The sequence below is a fragment of the Cibotium barometz genome, chromosome 43, assembly GCF_041138505.1.
Source record: "Cibotium barometz isolate CiBa-2024 chromosome 43, ASM4113850v1, whole genome shotgun sequence".
NCBI lineage: Eukaryota > Viridiplantae > Streptophyta > Polypodiopsida > Cyatheales > Cibotiaceae > Cibotium > Cibotium barometz.
The window spans coordinates 33,557,818-33,583,803 of NC_141088.1; the positions used below are offsets into that span (position 1 = coordinate 33,557,818).

The window sequence follows — 25,986 nt, forward strand, 5'->3', positions numbered from 1 at the left end:
CGAGCCACGTATGGCTGCAAGCACACAACCAGAAACTAGCAAGCTCAAACAGGGAGCAAAGGTGTGTCACTTATCGCTCAGACCGCCGTAGCGAAGGATTCTCGCGCCGCAATGAAGAAGGAGCTGCTGCTGCTGCCGCCTCGCCGCCATCGTTCCGCCACGCAATGCTCGATCGTTATCCTCTCTCTCTCTCTCTCTCACACACACACACGCAAGAGAATGGGATGGAGAAGATAAGGCAAGAGCACTCCTTGTATTCGACACATTGAGAATGATAGTTTTTAGGGTTACATTTGACTCTTATATGTGACCTAGCCATTCACACATGGGTGTCCACACATGACCGGTCGATCGTAACCCTTATCCTGATGACATTCGAGGTGCGCCTCTCATCGGTGATCACCCAATCCCTTTACCCTTTACATGTGGTGCCGACAAGCCCGGCCCATGACTCAGAATACTTAAATTAATTATATGACGTAAAAAGTAATACGTCTCAATGTCTGTCATAGGTTAACAATCTCTCTCACGCTTTAGACCCTTGTGTTCTTGTCTTTGAGCATTGTGTGTGTGTGTCTAGCTCTCTACTTTGTGTGAGCTAAAAGAAGTTCTCCATAGCTTGGTTTTCTATTCAAGTTTCCAATCTTTCCATAGTTTGTTTGTTTCAATCTTTCAAAATTGTAGATGTTTTCCATCAAGTGGTATCTTTGTTTTGTGGAGCTCAGGTGGTTTCCATTTGGGTGCAGACTATAGGATATGGTTTTGTACACTATAGCATATAGTCATATAAATACACTCTAAGGTGACAACACTACAGTTCAATGAGGTGAAAAAATGGTTTATATGCGATGTACATCATGCAGTCGAGTGTAATCAGTCAGTCGGGTGTAGTTCTGTCAATTGTTGTAGTGTCAAAAATTTCGTTGATTGATTAACTGACGATTGTTAATTTTGTTGACGATTGACGAGCTAGATTTGTTAAAGAATTCCTTCATTATCCATCGTATTAAAGGGATTTAATGTGTGGCACGTTATCCACCATATGACATAATTTCTCCAATCACAAAGAGCAGCAGAGCTGCAATCACTATAATAAATAGTCCAATCGCTCGATTGGACTATGCAATCACTTTGTACTCCAATCATCTATTGCTACAAGTTTTTCCAATTGTTTGACCATTCGATTAACTAGTTTACCAATCATCGACTTTTCTAATCACTACACAGAGCAATTGCTCTGATTTTTCAATTGTGACTCTGGCTGGTCTAACCACCTGATTATACTTTTTTAATCGACAATTCTACTTTTTCATTAGTTTGATTCAACTTTTCCAATCGACGGCTGTACTTTTTCAATCATCGTCAAGATCAATTTTTCAAATTGCACTTTTTGATTGTGTGATTCATTTTTTCTAATCATTCGATCGGTCGTGCAATTCTTGTTTCTAAATCATTCGATTGGTCGTGTCCAATCGTCTGATCATTGTTTTTCAATCGATCAATTGTACTTCTCCAAATTGTTCAATTGTCCGAGTGAAGCCTCCAATCGCTTGATCGGAGACTCCAATCAATGATCCGACTGATAATTTCTAGTATCTTGGAAGAGTATTTAACTGATTGGCATCAGTTTAAGCTTTGTTTTAGCATCTTTCCTTCTCAAATTCTTAAGTAGTTATTTATGCCAACAAGTCGTTATTCTTTCTAAAGAGGATAAATTAGATGGGTCAATATACTCCTTATGGAGTTTTATGGTTAGAAATGTTCTTTTGTGTTGTAAAGGGTTTATAAGGTCATGTCAATGGTGACGAGCCCACCTTGGTACAATTACCCAATAGATTTAACATTAAGCTTTTCAAATTACCATTTTGACCAAAGAAGATGGGATTTCACATGATGCTTAAGCTTTGGCATTGATTACGTTGTCAGTTAAAAGGTCTATGGTTATGCACATTCTCTCTTGTAAAACATCCATGCATGGAACACTCAAGAAATTATGTATCAGGCTAAAAATGATGCAAGGTTTACCTTTCTCAAAAGGGCAACTTGATATTGAACATTTAACCAATTGTAAGACTTGAACATTTAACCAATTGTAAGACTTGAAAGATAAATATTAATGAAATCATTCTTGAAAAGGACATGATTAACATCACCCTTACCTCTTTGCCTGAATCTTATATCTAGGTTTTAATACTTTTCTTTGTCTTTCTTTTTTGAGAGGTAATGCAACCCCTCTTACCTCTATCAGGAGCTTGTTAGCTTATTGTTGTAAAAGGAATAGTTCTAGCATGATTAGGCTCTAGCAACCAAGGACAAGGATAAAACATTTTAGTGGAAACTTTTGAGGCTAAGGGTGATTCCTGTTGGGGTCGTCCACTCCCGGCTAGTTCAAGTGTGAACCCAGCTTACTCACGGGCACTTTGCCCTAGGCATTTTGGTACTCACTTGTACTTTCATTTCATATCATTATTGAGTACATATTTTCCAGTACTCTCACGTTTCTCTGTGCTTGATTTTGTGTGTGTGTGTGTGTGTGTGTGTGTGTGTGTGCAGGAGGCTAGCTTCCCTCCTACCCAACAATTCCGAACAGCCAATTGTCAGTATGTAAGAAGCCCAGCCATGCAATTGAAAATTAAGGATTCTGACAATTTTGCCACGTACAATCAGAAAGAGGACTATGCTAATGTTGTTGTCCATTAAGACGTCTCACTAATGGTTATTTGCAGTTATAATTATAATCAAGATGCATGTCTCAATGCAATTATCTCTGATAGTTAGTTTCTTGATAATGGTGCTTCTAAGCATATAACTTCTCAATGAATTTTGGTAAAACAATTAAAGACTGCGCAAGATGGTCACATTGTTACATGTGCTAACAATGCCTCTTACCCCGTCAAAGGTATTTGTGAGATAGTCCTCATTACTGTAAGTTTGTCTTCAAAATGTAATTTTTTTTCATGAATTCAAAAGAATTTGCTTTCTGTGACCACTCTAGCAAGGGGGAATCTTAATGTTGAATTTGTAGATGATAAATGCATTGTCCGTATAGAGAACATGACAAATTGATTGTGCTTCTTGGATCCTTAACCACCAGTGGTATGTATAAATTGGACATTTATGATAAGTGTGATAGTGCTTGTCCTGGCAGACATTTCTAATGCAATGAAAGATGCCTAGTTGTGGCTGATCCACCACTAAGATATATTTGTGAAAGATGCATCCTTGGCAAACTTTCTCACTAACCTTCCCCAAAGAATGTAGTAGATAGAGTTGTAGCTCATACACAGCAATGTGTGTGGTCTAGTGCATACTACTTTGTTGTTGGGAGGAAACTTATACTTTATTACATTCATTGATGATTACAGTAAATACAATTGATCTTACCCTATGAAATAAAACTCATAAGTATTTTCTCATTTTCAACACTTTGTTGATATGGCTGAAAATGAAATTGGCTTAAAAATTTGAACCCATTCCAACAGGGGGGAATATATGTCCAATGTATTTAAAGATATTTTGGCTTAAAAATTCAAACTCTCTGTTTTTTATAGAGGGGGGGAATATATGTCCTGTGCATTTAAATATTTTCAAGCACAAAAAGGCATTAAACATAAGTGTACAACTCCTTATACATCACAACAAAATGGTGTTATTGAAAGGAGAAACAGAACCCTCATGGAGATGGTTAGTTGCATGGTTTAAGGTTAGCGGCTTGCACATAAGTTTTGGATAGAAGAATTTCTTTGAGCTACCTATGTGTTGAACACGTGCCCCACTAACTATCACTCCTTATATGAGTCTTGGTTTAATAAAAAACCTAAGGGCGGAACACGTGTGTTTTTGGTTATTTGGCATACGCATATGTGCCAGTCCAAAACAGAACTAAGCTTGATAACAATGCATTGAAATGCATTTTTATAGGTTATAGTGCTAAAAAAGAAAAGGTTATTATCTCTACAATCCTCTCACAAAGAAGATTATTGTTAGCAGGGATGTTGTTTTTGTAAAGGATTCCATCTATCCAATGATGGAAATCAATAAGCATGCATATACCATTTCTCCGGACATGTTTAATGGATTATTAGCTATGCTAGTATCTATTGATTCTCAACAGATTTTGCCTACTGATCCTTGTTTGTTGTTGCAAGGGGCGAATGCTCAAGGACTCGATGCACCAACTTTAGATTAGCTGGAAGATGCAATAAATGCTGAAAGGTCAACAATCAATAAATCTATGGTTATTCTTGGATAGGTTAGAAGCACCATGTATGAAAGCAAATTGTATGCTCCTTTACATAGTAGAACTAGATTCAGTGCTCGAAACACTTCTTCAGCAAATATTATGAGTTTGTATTTCTTAGTTCTCTACATGATATAGATGAACTCGCATTTTTTGAAGAGGCTCAAGAAGATCCAAATTGGTTGAAAGCCATGCAAGATGAAATTCATTCCATTTAGAAAATAGTACTTGGGATTTAGTGGAACTACCACTTGGTAAGAAAGTTATTGGTATAAAGTGGGTTTTCAAAATCAAGAGAAAGGTAGATGGATTTGTTGACAGATTCAAGGCCAGACTAATTGCAAAAGGTTATACCTAGTAGAAAGGGATCAATTATGATGAAACTTTCTCTCCTACTATACCTAGTAGAAAGGGATCAATTATGATGAAACTTTCTCTCCTACTTTCCATGTGACCCCACTATTTGATTTAATGCATAGATGCCCCATGTCACATCTGCTGGTATGCCAAGAGACTATAGGCGCTGAAAGAGTCTCTCTCGTGGTACTGTGTCAAATGCCTTCTTGCGAAAATCCACAAAGCAACAATAGAGCTTTCTCTTCCTCACTCTGGCCTGATCAATCATACATCTCAAAGTGAATACATGGTCAGTGGTAGAGAAAGCTCTCCTGAAGCCTGCCTGCCGCCCTGATGAGCGTAAACCTGCTCGCTCAGCATATAAGCTAAGCTCTTGCTCCAACACTGCACCATAGAGTTTGGCCAGCACGTGGCCAACCATAACCGTCCTGTAGTTGCTCGGGTCGAGCATATCCCCTGTTTTGTGAATCGGCACAATGGTGTCCATCGTCCACTCCACAGGTAAACCCTCTGCTAGTGCCCTGTTAAACAGGTGTGCAAGAAAAGGAGCCAAAGAATCAACTGCATATATGAGATGCTCACCCTGCAGGCCCATATGGTCGGTGGCCCATCCATGTTGTAGACGGGCGGATAGCTTCCTGTACCATCGAGTGGGTAAAGAAGCTAGCTGTGGTAGGTCGAGGCTCCTGTGGGCTGAGCTGTGGGGCGTGGTATAGGCCCTCTGCATATGTGTGCCATGTCTGTGGGTCTGCAACAATAGGTGTCGTGTCCAGGGCTCTCTGAAGTGCCGCCATGAGACAGGGCTATCTCTACTCATGAAGAAATGAAAGATCTCTAGCTCATGTATCTCTGCGAAGGCCCGCCTTTTGCGGCGAGTAAGTCTCCTCATCTCTCTCCTCGACTCCTGCTCTGTGATGGCTCCCAAGGCTCTCTGTATGCGGAGCTGTGAGTATAGGGCTCTGCACTCGTCATCATACCATCTGTTCTGGAGCATAGTCCCAGATCCCGCAGGCTCTCCTGAGTGGACACGATGTGGGAAGCTCTGTAATGCATCCGTGTGTAGGAGTGATGCCAGCTGGGCTCTGTAATGGTCCATAGGTGCCAGGGGATCCATGAGTAGGAGCCCATCCTCTACTCTGCTAGTGTATATGTCTGCCATGTCATGTGTGAAGTAGATGGTAGTGTGTGGGGTCGGTATGTGGGGAGCTGGTGATACTGGTGATCTGGCTAGTGAAAATACCAAGTATGTATGATCTGCCCCAATAGGACGAGGTGGAATGGAGAATGAGGTCACACAAGCACAAAATTCGTATGACTTGAACGACGTGTAACTGAGATTCAAATGTGCTAACCAATTTGTAATTATCCTTTTTGCGAGGTAATTCAAGATCATCGATCATAAGCGTAGTCATGCAGTTCATCGATAGCAAATGTGGCTCTAGCACCCTTTCCAAGTATGTTTACATATTCATGTTCCTAGAGCATGCTGCTAGACGGCAAAATTGTGAGCGTACGAGGCCATAGATCCAACTTTGTCAGGGTTTATGGAGGTGCGATGAGAGATAGGAGCATCAGAGTGCTGGCACAAGCATGACACCTCCTTGGAGCATCTGCAAGATGTGTATCAAATTCTCAAGCTTTGGAGAGCACCAAACTTCAAGAGCAGTGAAGGTATGGTGGCCACCTTCAACATTGAAGGTGTATCTTTAGTCCACTTTCGATATCAAAAGTGTTATTTTGGAAACAGGGGAAGGGCAAGTTCCCCTATGTTTATTATTTTTTGGGGAGGACTGTGCCAACTCCACACCATACTTATGTGTGGTTTTTTTTCCCCCTCACTCACACAAACACGCACAAAAGTCCTATGCCTTGAGTAATGACATAGAACTCAGATTCAAACGTCGTAGTGAATTTGCAACGTTTTGTCTTGTGAGGTACTTTGAGATCTCCACCAAATATAAGCATAGGCTTGAGGTTCATGAATTGCGGATGTCACTCTAGCATCCCTACCAGGTAAGCTTTCAAATTCAAGTTCATTTGAGCACTTCAAGATGACACACACGTCTTTCAAAGCACGTTGGCAACGCATAAGAGCAAGCAATTAGGGTACCCAAGCATTCTAGTTTAGAGTAACATAATGGTTCAGTGCAATTGACTAGCTAGTCACTCAAATAACCTAGCTCTCACCTAGAGATACTCATAAATATCTACTAAGGATCATTCACACCACTTTTTCTTTCAATTTTACATGTTAGGTTGGGCAAGTTGAACATTGTAGTTTATATGAGTTTTTCTAATTCACAAATTTTAATCAAACATTATGTGCGATATTAGAGCTGCAAAACAAGGTAGTTGTAATGTAATTTTGTTATTTTTCAATACAGTGACTTGTTAAAGTTTAATTCAATTGCTTTGCATTTTGCACAAGCTTAACCATTTATAAACCATCAAAAGGGTAAGCTTTGTGCACATTCATGGTTTCTACAAGCTTCCATTTATAAACCATCAAAAGGGTAAGCTTTGTGCACATTCATGGTTCTTCAATTGAGCATATGGTCATGTCAAGCTTGCTTGCTTTCTCAATCTTGTTTTTTTGCTGTAGAATTATGTTTGATCTATTTTCTTTTTAGGCTAGGTTTGCTTCCAAACTCTCGAACATGTATTAGAGATATAGGGTTGGAGTCCTTATATGGTGTCCTTGAGAGTTTATAAGAACACTTGAAAGTATGAGAGGCTAGAGGCATCTTTCCAAGAAAAAGCCTTCCATAGATTGCACAGAGCACGGCCTCCTATAGTCTTTCTAGCTCAAAGAGACAATCAGTGAGAATGTAACATGGCAAAACCTCTCCTCTCCAACTCAAAGAGATGACAGTGAGAATGTAACCAGGAAACCTCTCCTCTCCAAATCAAAGAGACAATCAATGAGAAGATGACAAGTCAACTTGCATGGAAATCCTAAGCTTGGGTTGGCATAGTGGCATTGGTTCCATATGTTAGGTTGAACAGCATGGTGTCAATGGCTACCTTTACGGTATGCCCATAGAGCTGCAGGAAACTTCTCTTCCTAGTTGCTACATACATCCTTCACTTCTAGCCTCTATGGTCTTAGTCCGAATAGCACATGATTTTATTAATGCTCTCAGCCTGGCCATTTTCTCAAGGGTAATAGGGTGAGACGTGGTGTACAACCATAAATTCCTTTTAACAAGAATCTTACCACTTCTTCATTGATGAAATGTGTTCCTCTAATCTCTAATCTAGCAATTATGTTTTTGTATAGGAATTCGGTATGGATCTTGCATCATTTTTCTTGAAACAATGTTCTTGAATGGTGACTCATAGAAAGAAGTTTATGTGCGTAAACCAACTAGATTAGTCAAGAATAGCAGGATTTATATGAGTCAACCAAATGGATTTGCCCAACCCAGTCAAGAACACCAGGTGTGTAAGCTTAATAGGGATTTATATGGTTTAAAACAAGCTCCCATAAGCTTGATACCACCTATTTGACTGGACATGGATTTCAAAATAGTCCTATAAAAAGCACTTTATATGTGAAAAAGGACAAGCAGGATTTACTTGTTATCATTTTCTATGTAGATATGCTAGTGACAGGCATCCAATGAGGATTTCATTACAACTTTCAAGGCTGACCTTGCCTCAAATTTTGAGATATTCAGTCTTGGTATATTGCACTACTACTTGGGTATGTAGTTTATACAGCAAGATGATGGTATAGTCATTAAGTAGCAAAGTACATCACAACATTGCTTAAGAGGCTCAATATGAAGAGTTGCAAACCAATTTCTACACCAATGGAACTTGGTGTAAAACTTAGTTTGCAGGATGCGAGTGAACCATTCGACATAACCACTTTTAGTGCAACTCATAGCTAGATATCCAGTATAACTTTCAAAGTTCATGCATTACGCCCAAGCACTAAGCATTGTCAGGTAGTTAAATATATCTTTAGATACTTGTAAGGCACTCAAGAACTTGGATTGTTCTGCCAAGGGGGGGGTGATTTAGAACTGCAGACCTTCTTAGTGACTCCGATTGGGCAGAGGCGATTATGAGACACGATATCCCACATCTAAAACTACTTCTTTATTGGTAATTTATGCATATTTTGGCTAAGCAAGAAGCAACGTACTGTGGCAACATCATCCTATAAAGTTGAATACAAAGCAACATTCACTGTGATAGTTAAATGTGTATGGTTGAGAAGATTGATAGAGGATCTTTATGTCTCTTTAAGCACACCTATTCCTATTCTCATTGATAGTAAAAGTGTAATGGCAATTACAAAGAATCGTGTCTTTCATGCCTAGACCATGCACATTGAAGTGCATTATCATTATGTTAGAGAGAGACTCCATGCTAGAGAGATCAATATGATCTATTGCAGTACACATGATAATGTGGTAGATCTTTTCACTAAAAACTTATCATGTGAAAAGTTTGAGGTCTTCCACAAAGCTTTGGGCCTCTTCTCTTTTAGAGCATGATCTGCAATCTCTATAAACCTCACATTCGTTCTAAAGGGGGGGTTTGTTAGATATTTGGTAGCACTAAACTAGGAGGTCATGCATTACACTATGAGGTCATGCACTTTATGCCATGGGCACGTCTATCCCATTGGGTTTTTTCCCATGGCCATGTAGGTGTGAACGAGCACCTTAGGGTTAGCTACTCTAGTATATAAGCAATCTCATTCATAGTTCAAGGTTGCTTGCTTATTTGTACGTTCTCTTTGTACTTATAGAGAGCTTCATCTCTATTCTTTGAGCTTGCCAATCTCCCCCACACTCTACACCCTTGTGTTCTTTCTCTCTGTACTTGTAGATAGCTTCATCTCTATTCTTTGAGCTTGTAAATCTTTGTCATACTTTACACCCTTATGTTCTTTTCTTTGAACATTGTGTGTGTGTGAGTCTAGCTCTTCATTATGTGTGAGCTAATAATATCAGCAAATTGGGCTTTGATTACCTACCGATCCATAACCCTCATAAATTAAAAAAGTAGAAAAATAATTTAGCCATATTAGTTTTCTCCCCTAGAGCAATAGCCAAGGAGAAGCTTCAACGTTCTCCCTTACCCTAATGAACAAACATGTAGAAAAGCTATGAATGTCACTTTACTTTTATCTAGATGTATCCTCTCCTAGTATATAGCACAACCTAGGTAAAGCATTTCTAAACAACAAAATTTGCCCTTACTTCAGGATGTATCCACTCCTAGTATAGAACATAACCTAGAAACATTTCCAAATAACATAATTTGCACTTGCTAATATTGGCATAGAGCTACCTTGCTTTTATCTAGATGTATAATCTCTTAGTATGTAACACATCATAGGTAAAGCATTTCCAAACAACAAAGCTGCTATTACTTTTATTAGCATAGATATTTTTACATCCAAGGAATTCAAAAACCATGCAAAGGTGTTACCCATGTTCTGGCGATGTCTTACTATAGACAAAAATTCCATTAAGAAAGATTGTCATAAACTATCATAGCTATGAATAAAAAACATTCTTCATCATTTGCTAAAAAGTGGTGGGAGCACATAGGTGAGACCAAATAGCAATCCCTTCTAATAGTTATAAGCACATGATTTAGCATCACCATAAATTTAGGAAAGTGCACTATAGAGGCTCATATCTTGTTCACAAGCCCACTAAGAAAAGGTCAATTTTTATAGAATAGCAAATCACAATAGAAGCACCACAATAGAAACCCTAGACAAATATCTTCTCTAGTGCCCTTAATACCAAAGACTTTATCACATTACCACTCATATTGGGAAGAAACACTTTATTAATGGAAACGATTATATTAACATGTAACCCAGAGTAGGATATTTGTGTATGCTGTTGTTCTTATTAGCAATCGTTTTTTAGATCAAAATCACCACCATCTATTGAATTATTTTACCAAGTTAGTATGCACAAAACTCTCCCTCTTTGACCCGCACAACCACTACAAATAACAAAATAGAATCCACCAATGTTACCAATGCTCTCAATGAAAAGTTATAGGTTGTTGCACTTTGGATCGATCATCATAGTCATTTGTTAAAGGGCATAAAGCTTTAATATGTACCATGACAACACCAAGAAGTACATTGCATAACGAAGGGTAAGATAAAAATGGTAAAGCAAAAGCTTGCAAGGTCATCCCTCCCTAAATAATCATGATTGATTAAGTGACATGTGAGCACTATTAAAGATAAGGTGGTGCCTTGTTTGTGTTCCGTGGAGTCATCATTTATTACAACAACTCATAAAGCGTGAATACCTTGAGAACTCCAACTTAGTCATGTACGAGGTACACTACATAGCTAAGAGTTAAGGCACAACTAAGAAATCTTCATAGGCACTCTCTAGATGAAAGGAGACACTACAAAGAGAGACACGATTCATGATCATACATGTGTGCTCTGTAGAAGAAAGGGACACTATAATAAAGAGACATGACGCATGTTGCTAGAACTCATACAGATGGTATCATACCTAAAATCTCCCATTTATGTGAGTATGTAAGGACGAACCCAATTTACAACATAGGACCCATCTTTAGTTACACTTGGTGCTAAAAAAAGAGATGGCTTAATGATCACCATTGATTGCATAATAATAAGAATTTTGTTGCACCCCATTGACAATGTTTGGGATGGTGTCTCTAGAATTGGAAAAGTTGCTTACCTGTGTGGGGATGATGAGAAGTAATTTAATCACGTTCCACGTCAAATGCATCTAAACTACCTCAATCAGTGGTTGCCGCCCTGTCAAAAATGGTTGGCCATACAATCACCGTAGACTTGCCAAGCCAAGATAATATTACTAGGTTAGATTCTTGAAAACCACTGCATTACTAAGTTTGCCAATCAGTACCTTATTGAGCTTCATTATAAACTAGAAAGACCAAAATCTATGATAATAACCTTTTAACAGTAGATCTAAAACATCTCTTTGCTGACATCATATTACATATTAAGGGAAAAAATAATAATCCTCAAACTAGATAATAACCTTTTAACAGTAGATCCAAAACATCTCTTTGCTGACATCCCTTAATATTACATATTAAGGGAAAAAATAATAATCCTCAAACTAGATAAAACTCAATCATGGGATCAAACACAATGTTGACATTTTTGCTTTAGAGTGCATTAGTTTATAAACTACACTTGGCCTAACATTTAAGAGGAGGGCTCATTCATTTGTGCAACAAATTTTTTTTCCCCTCATTTTTTTCCACTCATTTTTTTTTCAAGAAAAATGAGTGGGATGATGGGTCTTAAAACTTTTCTCACTCTTTCGAATTTAGAAAGCATACATGTAATTAGTGAAGCCCACCTAGGTATAGGTGCCTAAAAGTTTGGCCCCTACATTTTTGCATGCACTTCTTTTTCCCTTGTTCCAGGAAACTTCAAAAAAGGGTGGACGGTGGACCCTAAACCTATTTTCTCACCCTTTCTAAAGCAGCTCGGGTATCTTTCGGAATGCATTGGATGAGTACCTAGGCCAAAGGTTTAGGGGTCGAATACAAGTGTAAGGGTGGGGGAGATATCCTAGCGGTAGCGCCCAAGGCTATAGATGCAAGGACGTGTGTGTCGAAAACCCCAAAACCCCCAACTCCCCCATCCCGGTCCCTGCACACACATAATAGATGGGGCCAAAGAAACAAATCCTCTTGCCAAATAAAAAAGCATGTGTGTGAAGGGCTTACCTTTAATATAAGTGGTTATGCAATAAAATATTGCAAACATCAACTATACTTACACAAAGTGTCTTGTAATCATTGTCAATAACCATCACTACAAAAGAAGACCACATAGGTGATTAAATACATGAGATCTAAGTTTGACTATTTCACAAAAAAAATCATGACTGTAGAAATTTTCCACAAATAACATATTTCAAATTATAAGCCCTTAGATTACGGACCAAGAGTGTTTTGAATGAAACTCCCTACTACTAGGTATTTCATAAGGTGGCATGTAATTTTAGTAATAACTTGTGGGGCAAAAAAAAGAGAGAAAAAAAAATGGAACTTTGAAAGTTCTCAATTTCAGTACCAAAGAGCTCATGTACAGTGCTCAAGGGTTCCTTCTTGACCCATCTCTGTGACGAGTTTTGGCTATGGTGTGAGCCCTTCTACGGTTTTTTGTCACAGAGGAGTCCTATCCTACACAGGGAGGAAGAGAGAGAAACAGAATGAGCCTGCCCTTGCCCCCTGCCATGTCTGCTAATCAGCAGCTGCATAAGCAGATTGCTTCTTCTGCCTGGGTCACAGATAAGGTACCTGAACTGCGTCCACACCGTGCAGTGGCTGGATTTAGGGTTTTCTCCGGATTGCGTTCCCAGCGAGCTCTCACACGGAAGTAGGTTTCTTAATCTGTTGCTTATAAACGGTTTCGTACTCCCTTTATCGTTGCTTGGTTTGTAACTTACTGTGACCACTTCTTTGCCCTTAATCTGCAGAGTGTGGTAGTTATTTGCTTAATCTGCTTGTTACTACAGAGGAGCCTTAGGCTGTATGTTATGGTTTCTATTCAATGGATGCCATTAAGTCAGGGTAAACTATCATGTTTTTCATTGTTAATAATCTGTATGTATTAAGGAACTGAATCTTTATATGCATCGGCACTCGGACACAGTTGCCTGCATACTTGGCAAAATTTTGTTGGTTATCGAAAGGTGTCTGTGTATTGGAGGCTCTCCAATCCTATCAGGTCAGAGATGGCTTTAGAAAAAAACCATTTGGCCTGAACACAGGGGCCAAAGTGCAGACAAGGTGATAAATGGCCCTGCAAATTTTGAACCCGTGACCTCAATCAATAGAACTGAAAGCGTATCCCAAATGAAGCTCATCAACTAGTAACTTCGGCTAACATTGCCCAGTGAGTGACCTCTTGGATGTGCACTCCCTTACCTCCTCCTCCCTCCTTGGGACGATTCATCAAGCACTCCTTGTCATGTTGTTTGGCCTTGTTGAAATTTATGAATCAAGCTCTCTAATGACAATTAACTATCTAATTAGATCATAATCCTAATCTAACATGTGATTAGTACTAAGCTAAGCTAAGCTAGGAGGTGATACCTAATAACAAATGTAATGAATGAACTAAGCTAATTTAGCTTAAGACTTAAGCATAATTAGGTTACAAGATTTGAGACTTGTACTCATAGAAAGGCTTGAGAGCTTGCTATATTTTTCATTGCTTGAAATGGCCTCCTTTTATATATAGAGGTACACTCTTGGGCTTGTACATCAATATGGGATAAGTTTTTACTTTTCTCTCTAGCTTATATGTCACCTCAAATCTTTACACCCCCCTTGATGGTGACTTGACCTATCTTTGAGGCCTAGAGGTTATCTCTAAGAGTGAGGTCTTCCCCTTGATAGAGACTTGACTTATCTTTGAGGTCTAGAGTCTCTTCTGAAGTAGGGTTATAAATTTTGGCTATTTCTTCTACCTTGGCTACATTATCGGTGCCAGAGACTAGGACATACAATTTTTTTAGAAAAGATGATTGGAGCTAGAGGCATCATTCTGTTTGGAGTAGCAATGTTCTTCTTCCAAGTGCCCAATCTTTTCACATGCATTACAAATTCTTTTTGGTTTATGTTTAAAACGACAATTTGTAAAGATATGACTAAGCTTGTCATAGTGATTACATTTTTGAGATGTTGATTGATTTGTTCTTTGGAATCTCCCATCCTTTGTAAACAGTGCTTATCCACTTAATGTGATTTGAATGGTTCTTTATCCTTGAGTTTTGATTCTTGTTCAAGTAGAGATGATTCTATATCTTGAAGTTTAGTGTTGGGCATATTTTTAAGTGTAGCAACAAGTGATTTATAAGGTTCTTCGTTAACACTTTTTAACAATACTGCAATAGATTTATCTTCCTCAATGACTTTCTTTAATGTACTAAGTTGTTGCTTGATACCTTTGAATTTATTGATGTGTTATGCCATAGTCTCGGTCTTCTTCTTGTCGAGCTTGTAAAACTGCGTGAGAAGGTTGATCTTTGAGCTCTTTGAGTCAGTACTGAAAATCTTGTTGAGTTCGTGTTATGCCAACTTGGCATCCTTGATGCCAGCAATATGACTAATTACATCATCATCAAGATTTTGAGTGATAAGCCGAATGCTTTGTTGTTTTGAAGTGGCTCAACCTCCACTTGTTCATCCTCAATATAAGATGCCAAAGCCCCTTACGCATAAGGAAGTACATGGTCTTGCTTTGCCATGTGTAAAACCCATCACCATTAAATCTTGAGACAACTGTTACATGCTCCATGATGAGAAGGGAGTTTTACGTTGAGCCTTGGTTTTAGTGCTGAGGTAGTGTCTAACCCTTTTACAAGTGATTTGCAAACTATATACTAGAGATAAACTCAATGTGGTAAAAGCATCACTTAAGTTTGAGCAATGCAAGTAGTCGAGATGAATTTTGATGCAATAAAGAGTTTTTCACAATGAAATAGTACTCGAATTTTTCAATTTTGTCTTTGATTAAGCTCAATTTTTGCTAAATGATTGCTAATGATAATGATTAAGTATTAATCACTGTGATTAACAGAGCTGAAAAGTGAAAGATGAAATTGGGCATGTGGAAGCAACTATTGAGAGGGTTTTTTGCATGAGGGTGTTACCCTAGATGAGAGCAAGTGTTCTGTATAGAAAAGATAGCTCAAATCTTCATAAAACAGGCGAAAATCGTCAATTTCATCTGCCTGGTTATTTGCTTGTTGTGGTCGTGTCCAGTGATGAAATGAGTCAAGATTGCATTTGTGGATAGCTTACACCATTGCTAAGCTAGCCCTAAAGGGGCTTGGATCAATTGTGCGCAGTCGTGGAGATATCAGCAAAAGACCAGTTGGCTTTTTATCGCCGTTTTCAGGCTGTAGAAAGTGGTTTTATCTAATTCCTCTTACCCAATACTTAGCTTTTAGTTGCTCAGTTGTGTGTAGTCGTGGAGATATCAGCAAAAGACCAGTTGGGTTTTAATTGCCGTTTTCAGGCTGTAGAAAGTGGTTTTATCTAATTTCTCTTACCCAATACTTAGCTTTTAGTTGCTCAGTATGACCACAAAATTTGGAAACAAATGGCTAGAAGAATGGACAATGGCAAGCTTATGAAATTTGGACCACAAGAGGGTGAAGAAGATACGCTTTAGATTAGTAGCTGATTAGGTGATTAATGAAGAGATTATACTAATACGAGTTAAAGCTAAGCTAATGGGGAGCTTAAACTAAGCTCTAATACCATGTTGAAATTTATGGATTAAGCTTTCTAATGACAATCAACTATCTAATTAGATCTTAATCCTAATCTAATTAACGTGTGATTAGTACTAATCTAAGCTAAGCTAGGGTGGGTGATACTTAATAACAAACATAATGAATGAACTAAGCTAATTTAGCTTAAGACTCAAGCACAATTAGGTTACAAGATTGAGACTTTTACTCACAGAGAGGCTTGAGAGCTTGCTATATTTTTCATTGCTTGAAATGTTTCCCTTTTATATGAGGAGGTATACTCTTGGGCTTGTACATCAATGTGGGATAAGTCTCGACTTTTTTCTGTAGCTTACACGTCACCTCAAATCTCAATAGTCACATTGCAAGCAAACATGGGAATTGGCCCATGCTTTAGCCGAGGTCTTTGAGAAGCAAGATGGAAGAACGGAGGTACAGAATCCATCTTCATGTTTTTGGATGCTCTGGTTGTTCAGCCTATGGGTAGTGCTATAGAGATACCTGATTATTTGACATTCTTCTTGGAAGTAGGAAAGACCAAATGCTGTGCTGAAGAGTGCTGAGGGTGACAGTGATAAATGGAGTGGTGGTGGTGTTTTTTCAGTCTCTGTAGTCCCTCCAAGCTCGACTTCATGATATCCTTTAGGGACATAACAAGTCTTTTGATAAATGTTTACTGTTGAGTCATTAAAACTTCACACATTTGCACAATCACCCACAGAAGGCGCCAGCATTGGCCCTCCTCCTCTCCCTTTTCTCCTCCCCCCCGGTTTCCCTTCTCCCTACACAAACTGGCTTGAATGTGAAAACAAAAGCGTATTGTGCTCCTTATGTGGTGAAGGTTGGGAATGCAGCAGCAACAGCTGATTGTTTTCCTTGAACTCCAGTAGGGATACCAAATCTTCCGCACAACGTAAATCAAAAACTACCAACACCTTCACTCCATGTGTTTGGCCAAAGCATATCAGGGTCTCCTTTTGTCAAGGGAACTTTCTCTTGCTGAATTGGAACCCATGGAGCAACAATGGTGTTGACTTGGGACTATCCTGTCTGTGTACGCTGATTGTTTATTGTGGGACTTGTGGTGTCATGCAACTTGGGGCAATTTCTCTTAGAATCCCCCACACCACAACAATTGAGACACCTATTTACTGTGAAGTGGCATGCCTTTTCTTCTTGATAGAAAACTAGAAGCTCTTTTTTGCTTGTTTGTGATTGTTGTGATTAGCTGTGACATAAGCTTTAAGATTATTGGTCAACATGGACGCGAGGACTAGTTTGTACAAGCATTTAGAAATATATAGTACAAAGAATGAGGAGTGCCCAGAAGGATGCATAAGGACATGTAAAATGGAAGCTAACCCATTGGTAGATTAAAGTCATGTGTGAAACCATTCTTGTGGGCCTCTAGGAGCAGCTTGAGCACGGGCCATGTGAACAAACTTTTAAGAAAGACTTTATTGTGTATTATGGGGTCATATTCACATGGCAAACCATTCTTGTGGGCCTCGAAGAGTAGCCTGAGCATGGGCCATGTGAACAAACTTTTAAGAAGAACTTTATTGTGTATTTTGGTGTCACATTCACAGTTTATAATAAGTGGGTGGACACACTTGTTAGATATTTGGTAGTACTTCACTGTGAGGTTATGCACTTATGCCGCGGGCACTTTTGTCCGAGGCACTTTCGTCATTAAGCATTGTGTGTGTGTGTGAGTGTCACACACGGGCACGTGCATACGGAACCAATTCACTGTTAGAAGTCATCTCCTATCTTTATCAGACACCAGGGCCTCTGTTGTGGGTGTGTCCGCCCTGTATAGGTGTTTTATCATTTTTCCTCACTTGTATTTTTTTTCCATTTTTTTCTATTTTTCCAGGGTGTGGGAGGCAGTGTAGGACCTGTCAGCTGTACCAGATGCTGGCCGACTGGTAACAGGCAGTCCCAGTTGCTCTCTGTTGCTAGCCGACAGTACACGAGTGATGGCTGACTTTGATATGCTGGCCGACTGCTGTATTTTCTGGTCGTGGGGATTTCAGGTCCAGTCGGCTGTCCATCTACTGGCCGACTGCACTCATGGGGCCATATAAAATGGCCCCATGGCCCCCCACCTATTGTATTCTGTTTTTCCTCGGGATCTTGTGTATAGAGAAGAGTTATACGGCCTATCTCTCTCCTTTTCTTGTGCTGTCTATTTTCTGCACTCTACTTGCTCTTGTGGTCTCAGATTTGGTTATCATTTCCGCCATTTCCGCTGCGTATTTTGACATGGTATCAGAGCCCTAGGCTCTTGAAAGATCTTGGGAGTTTTCTGAGCAAGAGGGGGATAGTTACGTTGCTGATTGGTGGACTGTTTGGACTGTTCGGGAAGAGAAGTTGCAAGAGGAAGGTGGGCTAAGGTGCTGGACAGCCACTTGCAGGTTTAGAGTTTTTTTTTCCACCCACCCACCCTTTTTCAGTTACATCCCCGCGATGGCAGATTTGTTAGAGATGGCTGAGAAGCATGCGAAGATCCCGACTCTCCCCACGTTCCCAGTGGACCGTCAGTTGGATGGGAACAATTACGGCATCTGGAAGGTTATGATGGAGTATGTGCTGGAGTCATATGACCTTACTGATTTCATCGTTATTGGGGTTCCAAGGTCGGAAGCAGAGGAAGGGGAGTTACTGTCAATGAAGAAGGACCGCGAGGCACATGCACAGATGTGGGTGTCAACGCCAGGGTCCGGTCATTTATTTTCCTCAATTGCACACCACACGTAATCAATCACGTAAAGCATATGACGCTGGCCAGAGGCATATGGCAGCACTTGGCTTCTCTTTATAACAGGGTATCACCCATGAAGAGGATCTCCTTGGAAGTGCAGATGCGGGTTATGAACCTTGCAAAGTCGTCGACAATGCGGGAGCACATTAACAAGCTGCAGGCCCTTCAGCAGGAAGTCCTCCAGGCTGGGAAAGAGATATCATCTGAAGACATGGCCATTACTTTGTTGTCTCACTTGCATGCTCAGTATTCCGCTCTCTACTCCTCTTTGAGGCAGGCTCAGTACCATTACCTAGGAGGAGCTTGTGCCCATGGTCTTGGACGAGGAGGAACGTTTCACGAACCCTCCTCACAGCGGAGGTTCGGAGGCCTTAACTGGCCAACGGTCGAAAGGTCGGAATAACAACAAGGGCAAAGGGAAGGCTCCACCGGAGAAGTCTTCTGAGAAGAAGCCCAACAGAGAACGAGAGAAGCTGAAGGCCGAACGATCCTGCAATGATTGTGGCGAGAAAGGCCACTATTGGAGGAAGTGTCCTAAGCGGACTGGGAAGAGTGCTGATTCTTCAGCCTCAGTTGCGAAGACTCCTGCATTTGTGCACGTAGAGATGATGGACTCCGATGCTTCATCGTCTTCGAGCGAGGAGGCAGTTGGCTTCACCGTGAAGGATACCCGGGAATGGATTCTTGACAGTGGTGCTTCCAGGCACGCGACTCCATCCCGTGACTTCTTTTTGGATCTGAAACGGCAGTCAGGTTGCATTTTTATTGGTGACAACTCCACTATTCCGATACACAGTGAGGGTCGGATGGAGATTATTCCCGACGGCAAGGGGGGCAAGTATGCTTCCCGTGTTCTTTACGTCCCTGCTCTGGGTTTTCATCTTCTGTCAGTGCTTGAAGTATGCAAGACTGACTTTCGGGTGGAATATGAGGAGCATTCAGTTGCTCTACGGGACCGTGAGACTGGCCAGGTTGTTTGGGAAGGCGGTGTGGAGAATGGTATCTACAAGCTCTCTGCACTCTCCTCGTTGACAGGTTCTCAGGTGGGAGATCTGTGGCACTTTCGTTTTGGCCACTTAAATGTGGACGCACTGCGGCGAGCTTTCCGAGACCATATGGTGGCTGGCTTGCCAGATGTTGGCAGTAGGCAAGGACGTTGCAGTTCTTGCATACGTGGTAAGCAGCAGAGGGAATCCTTTCCGAAGCAGGCTTCCAGGCGCGGGCTTCGAAACCGTTGGAGTTGATTCACACTGACTTGTGTGGACCTCAGCAGACACCATCATTGGGAGGATATCTCTATTTTATGCTGCTTGTTGATGATTGTACCAGATTCATGTGGGTCTACTTTTTTTCACAGAAGGACCAAGCTTTTGCACGGTTCAAGGATTGGCACGTGATGGTGGAAAAAGAGTCTGGATTGCAGGTAAAGACTCTCAGGGCTGACAAATGGGGTGAATTCTCCTCGACTGTATTTCTCAGATTTTGTGCAGATCATGGCATCAAGAGGGAACTGGCCAATACAGGATCGCCTTCAGAGAATGGAGTTGTTGAACGCAAAAATAGGACTGTGGTGGAGATGGCGAGGACCATGCTGGAGCATCGTGATCTTCCTCGTCCACTTTGGGGAGAGGCTGTGGCAACAGCTGTCCATACCCTCAACCGGTCTCCAATGACTTCAGTACCTAATATGACTCCGTTTAAGGCATACTTTGGCAGGAAACATGATGTCTTGCATTTCCGTGTTTTTGGGAGTGATGCGTATATACATATTCCGAAGAAGCAGAGGGGGAAGCTTGACTCCAAGTCCCGCAGGCTTATATTTGTGGGGTATAATTCTCTTTCCAAGGGACAGATTGTATGATCCAGACCGGAACGAGATTGTTGTCAGCCGGGATGTGGTCTTTGATGAGCATGTTCCAGTATCCACTGTCGAGGAGCCGCCACTTCTTGGAGATCCAGAAGAGTCTGATGATGATTCCAGACCATTGCTCCAGTTGATCAACCTCAGTCAGCACAGGAAGTTGAGCCCGCAGCTGGAGTAGAGCCCCCGCAACAGCAGGAGGCTCCACGATCTGTTCAAGTACCTAGGTGGTTGTTGGACACCCTTCGGGAATCAGGTGTCACGGAGTTACCCTCCGAGTGGACCACAGAGGACGGCCCTCGAAGATCACACAGAGTCCGAGACAAAAGCAATACAGCGGAGCTTCTTCAGGTAAACTATGCTCTGATGTCTCGTATTATGCGGGACAAGGAGCCCACTTCCGTCAAGGAAGCTGTCTCACAGGAGACTTGGAAGAAAGCCATGGAGGTGGAACTTGATGCCATCGAGAAGAACAACACATGGGAGTTGGTACCGAGGCCGTCGAAACAGTCAGTCATTGGTGTCAAATGGGTCTTTAAGACCAAATATGCGTCAGATGGGTCGGTGGACAAACACAAAGCCAGACTTGTGGCTAAAGGTTATGCTCAGCGGCCAGGCATCGACTACGAGGATACCTTTGCACCGACAGCACGGATGTCCACGATTCGGACCGTTCTTGCCCTTGCTTCTTCTCAGAGGTGGCCCGTGTATCAAATGGATGTAAAATCTGTGTTCCTTAATGGTGACCTGCAGGAGGAGGTGTATGTTGAGCAGCCTCCAGGCTTTGTTGTTCCAGGATCAGAAGGAATGGTTTACAGGTTACGTAAGGCCTTGTATGGTCTTAAGCAGGCTCCCAGGGCTTGGAATTAGAAGATTGATTCCTTCTTTGTTCGGACTGGATTTCAGAGATCGGTTGCAGATCCTAACCTGTATCTCTTTTGGGAACGTGGCATGGTTACGATTATCATCCTTTATGTGGATGATCTCATTCTCACCGGCGGTCATGTGGAGCACATTGGCATGACGAAGGCTACCTTGTCAAAGGAGTTTGAGATGACCGACTTAGGCTTACTCCACTCCTTCTTGGGATTGGAGATCCGGCAGACCCAGAGGGGGTTTTTTGTCTCTCAGCAGCGGTATGTTCATGAGTTGCTTGAGGCCTTTGGGATGGAGAACTGCAAGCCTATTACTTCGCCGATGGACCCAAACACAAAGTTGACCATTAATGATCCTTGTGAGCCGGTCGATGCCTCGCAGTATCGAAAGTTGGTTGGTTCATTGATCTGGTTGCTGAACACCAGATTGGACTTGAGCTTCTCCGTGGGGCTGTTGAGCTCTTTTATGTAGACGCCATTGAAGTCTTATTGGGACGTAGGATTGCATATCTTGCGGTATCTGCAGAGTACGAAGGATCTAGGACTCTTTTACATAGGAGGGGATGGAGTCAAACTCCAAGGTTGGAGTGACTCAGATTGGGGAGGAGAGATCTACTTCAGGTTACAGTTTTACCCTCGGCTCAGGAGCAGTAAGAGACAGCCAACTATTGCCCTATCTTCGACAGAGGCAGAGTACCGGGCTGCTTGTGGTGCTGCTTGCGAGGTTGTGTGGTTGCGGAGGCTGCTAGGCGAGATTGGGTTTCCACAAAAGGAGCCCACAGTCATCCAGTGCGATAACCAGAGTTGTATAGCTATTGCTCGGAACCCGGTCTTTCATGCCCGGACCAAGCACAAAGAGATACAGTATCACTTTGTACGTGAGAAGATCTTGGCTGGTGACATCTTGCTTCTTTATTGTTCGACGGAGGACAATGCGGCGGACCTCTTCACGAAGTCTCTACCTCAGGCTACGCTCAGGCGGCACTCCAGCTCCCTAGGGTTGATTTCACAGCCAAGAGCTGAGAGGGGGTGTTAGAAGTCATCTCTTGTCTTTATTAGACGCCAGGGCCTCTGTTGTGGGTGTGCCCGCCCTGTATAGGTGTTTTATCATTTTTTCTCACTCCCCGTATTTTTTCGCCATTTTTCCCTATTTTTCCAGGGTGTGGGAGGCAGTGTAGGACCTGTCGGCTGTACCAGATGCTGGCCGACTGGTCACAGGCAGTCCCAGTTGCTCTCTGCTGCTGGCCGACTGCACACGAGTGATGGCCGACTTTGATATGCTGGCCGACTGCTGTATTTTCTGGTCGTGGGCATTTCAGGTCCAGTTGGCTGTCCATCTACTGGCCGACTGCACTCATGGGGACATATAAGCCCCATGGCCCCCCACTGTTTGTATTCAGTTTTTCCTCGGGATCTTGTGTATAGAGAAGAGTTATACGCCTATCTCTCTCCTCCTCTTGTGCTGTCTATTTTCTGCACTCTACTTGCTCTTGTGGTCTCAGATTTGGTTATCATTTCCACTGTGTATTTTGACATTCACTACCAAAACAGCATACATACATCAACCATTCCTGGCATATACATGATTACCATCATTGTGAAACATTACATGAGCATATACATCCTGCAAACATAAACCAACTTGCACATGACATAGCACTAGGGGCTGAAGTTGGGCCAGCCCCCCCCCCCCCGGCGAGGTATCTTTATTACCAACAGAAGTATTTATATGTATAAGATGCGGGTGCCCAGAGAGTACACACTCATCCAGCCGACACCAGATTTATCCAACTGTGAAAACATAGGTAAATACATTACTTGCAACTCCTCAGTCACCAACCAAGGTCGAGCGGTCACCAACCACACCTGTTGCAACACCCTCGGTCACCAACCAAGGTTGAGCGATCACCAACCGCTCCTGTAGAACACCCTTGGTCACCAACCAGGATAGAGTGATCACCAACCACTCCTGTACTTTGATAGAACGGTCACCAACCCTCTAACAAAGTGCTGTCCCAAACCTGCAAAACAGTAACCAGCCATGGTTTTTGGCTCACTGGCCACCCACAAGTTCCATTAGATCACATCCCCAGGCCTGGTTGTCTAGGGACATGTTTGCTCAGGTTTCGTCGCGAGAAACCTCCTGCAAACCTGTAAAAATAGCCAATAATGGCCCTTACAACAGTCGGCCAGCTCCTATAGAGACTCTGCTCACTCCGTCCAAGCCCTATTCTCAGCAGAGAAGCCCAAAAACGGTCCCAACAGCCATGCGCAAGCTTCTGGAACCAAATCGATCAGCCTGCAGCCCTGTAGAGAGAGAAATAGCAGCCGGCCAGCCCTGGGACCCTTGTACTTCGCATGTATTCCACTTGTAGCTCATGCGAATGAGTAAACTTGCTGTTTTTCCTATCCAAACAGCTACTAACAGCCCACGATTTCCACATGAGTGCTCTACAAGTCAGGGCTTGCCCACTTTGGCCCTCCCACACCCAGAATAGCAACTCGTGGAGCTTTTTGGGAGTGCTCGGGTGCCCATCTCTCATATTTGGCCTTGGTTTGTTAAAAATAGTCCACCCTGATGTGAACTCGCTTATAAAATTATAAGTGTGTCCGCCCACACTTTAAGTGAATGTGAACCCTGCACCCAATAAACCTTAGTAACATGAAATAAATAATAAATTGGGTTAAGTGTGCACACTTACCACTTGCAAAACACATAAGGAAACCATATGAGTCCCAAACACTGTAATATGCGGAAGCTTCGGAGAAGAATCGGTGACTTCAATACTCAGAATTCAGCACTCTTTTCGCGACGGAAATTAACGCACAAACTGAAAGGAGAAGTGCAAAAAATAGAGAGAGAGAGGGAGAGGTGGAGAGGACACAGTATTGGGTCCCAATTACCCTCTCTAGGGCCCCCACCACGGATGGTGTATTTGCTTTATTAGAATGATGAGAAATCGGAAAGAAAATACAGCAATCTTGGACCTTTTCTTGGCTGGGAATACCCTGCCCTTGACCTGAATCCTTCACCCCTTTGCTTAGTACCCTCTTGGCTTTGTTTAGCCTCTTATGCTTGAGCTCTTGGTGGAGAATGAGATGAATAAATGGGATTGTGGGCTCTCCCTTATATAGTACTCCTACTGCAGCAGTCGGCTAGCACAAAGCCAGGCGGCCAGCATTTAATGTCCCACGACTATGAAAATTCAGCAATAAATGCTGAATAAAATCCCATAAAATGCTGCGTTTTTCCCTATCAAGCTGAAAGGTGATGCGCCTGCTTCCAGAGGGCTGGGCACAGCTTTTGCCCACAATCCAAGGGCCGGGCAGCCTGTATGGGCTGCCCCATACTTGCCCTACAGCCATGTAAAGGCTGTAATCTCCTGGAATCTGCCTTATTCTTGCCCTAGGGCTGTCCTATAGCCCCTCCATGGCTCGTGGGTTCAACCTGGGCCTTCTTGGCCCTCATGGGGGTGGTTCTACACCATTCCCATGCCCACACTAAGATCCGGGGTAGCCCTATGGGCTGGCCCCTTGTCCTAAACACTAACTACTCAGTGATCTGGCATCCGGTACCATACCAGATACACAGAATCACTGACATCATTCTAGAGGGAGACTCACTGCGCGGACTGGCACTGTTTCATGTGCAGGACAGTGCACACCTGACCTTAGACTCATGTGCAGGACAATGCACACCTGACCTCGGACGACTGAGGTGGATCCTTGGCTGACTCGTCCCGGACTGGGCTCACATGGGACCAGTTCACCATCCCAGGTCCTGCACCTTCTGTACAGAAATGTCTACGTGGCATCCAAGTGCGGGATGCACGTGACATCCCCTTCTCCTTAACTTGACGGAAGCTGCATAGCCTCCAAATAATCCGTCAATAACGCCGGATAGTCTTCGAAAAACTCTTTGTCGAGCCATACCGCTTCATGAGTTCCTTGGTCCTGAAACTTCGTGAGGAACTGTCGTAGTCTTCGGCTTGAGCCATGCTTGAAACGGTGCAGAAGGATTTGTTCTGGAACCATAACTTTTGCTTCATCCACAATGTCTGGTTCCGCTTCGTCTTTGACCTCTGAAGGGGTTGGACCTGCATATGGCTTTAACCAACTGACATGAAATACATCGTGCATAGTCCAACTCGGAGGTAGCTTTAACTGCATAGACACCTCATTAATCTTTTTCCTGATGATGGGAAAAGGTCCGAAGCTCCTGAAAGACAACTTTGGGCATCGCTTGCCCACCTGCTTCAATCTTTGCTTCATAATCCGAAGATAAACCCAATCCCCTTCCGAAAACTTCATATCCCTTCGGTCTTTATTGGCCTGTTGAGTGTAGGCCTCTTGCGCTTTAGCCAATCTGTCCTTTACTGACTCTAAAATCTCCTGGTAAGACTCCGTCACTCTGTTCGCCTCCGGTATTGAAGACGAAGTCCTGGTTAACAACGACTGGAAAGGTCTTCCAAACGTTTGCCTCATATGGAGTCCTACCAATTGCTGAAGAAAAAGAATCATTCAAAACAGCTTGAACTAAAGGCAAATACGATTCCCACTTACCTTGCTGATCGTGGACATAACACTTCAGCACATCAAAGGCCAACTAG

General features: G+C 42.2%; 2 protein-coding genes across 2 annotated transcripts in view; one reads left to right on the forward strand and one right to left on the reverse strand.

Moving 5' to 3' along the window:
* The first annotated feature begins 12,545 nt into the window (after nucleotides 1-12,545).
* Nucleotides 12,546-25,986, forward strand: part of LOC147613850 (bifunctional aspartokinase/homoserine dehydrogenase 1, chloroplastic-like) — an 80,549-nt gene continuing 67,108 nt past the window's right edge. Inside the window, exon 1 of the mRNA XM_086781826.1 lies at nucleotides 12,546-12,986. Coding sequence (XP_086637952.1) covers nucleotides 12,820-12,986 — 167 coding nt within the window. The 5' untranslated portion in view covers nucleotides 12,546-12,819. The remainder of the gene's footprint in view (nucleotides 12,987-25,986) is intronic.
* Nucleotides 24,490-25,738, reverse strand: LOC147613851 (uncharacterized). Its single transcript, XM_086781248.1, has 2 exons — nucleotides 25,076-25,738; nucleotides 24,490-25,041 (listed from the first exon to the last, which is right to left on the reverse strand). Exon 1 carries the CDS (start codon nucleotides 25,685-25,687, stop codon nucleotides 25,226-25,228), a length of 462 nt encoding a protein of 153 aa, XP_086637374.1. The 5' UTR covers nucleotides 25,688-25,738; the 3' UTR covers nucleotides 24,490-25,041; nucleotides 25,076-25,225.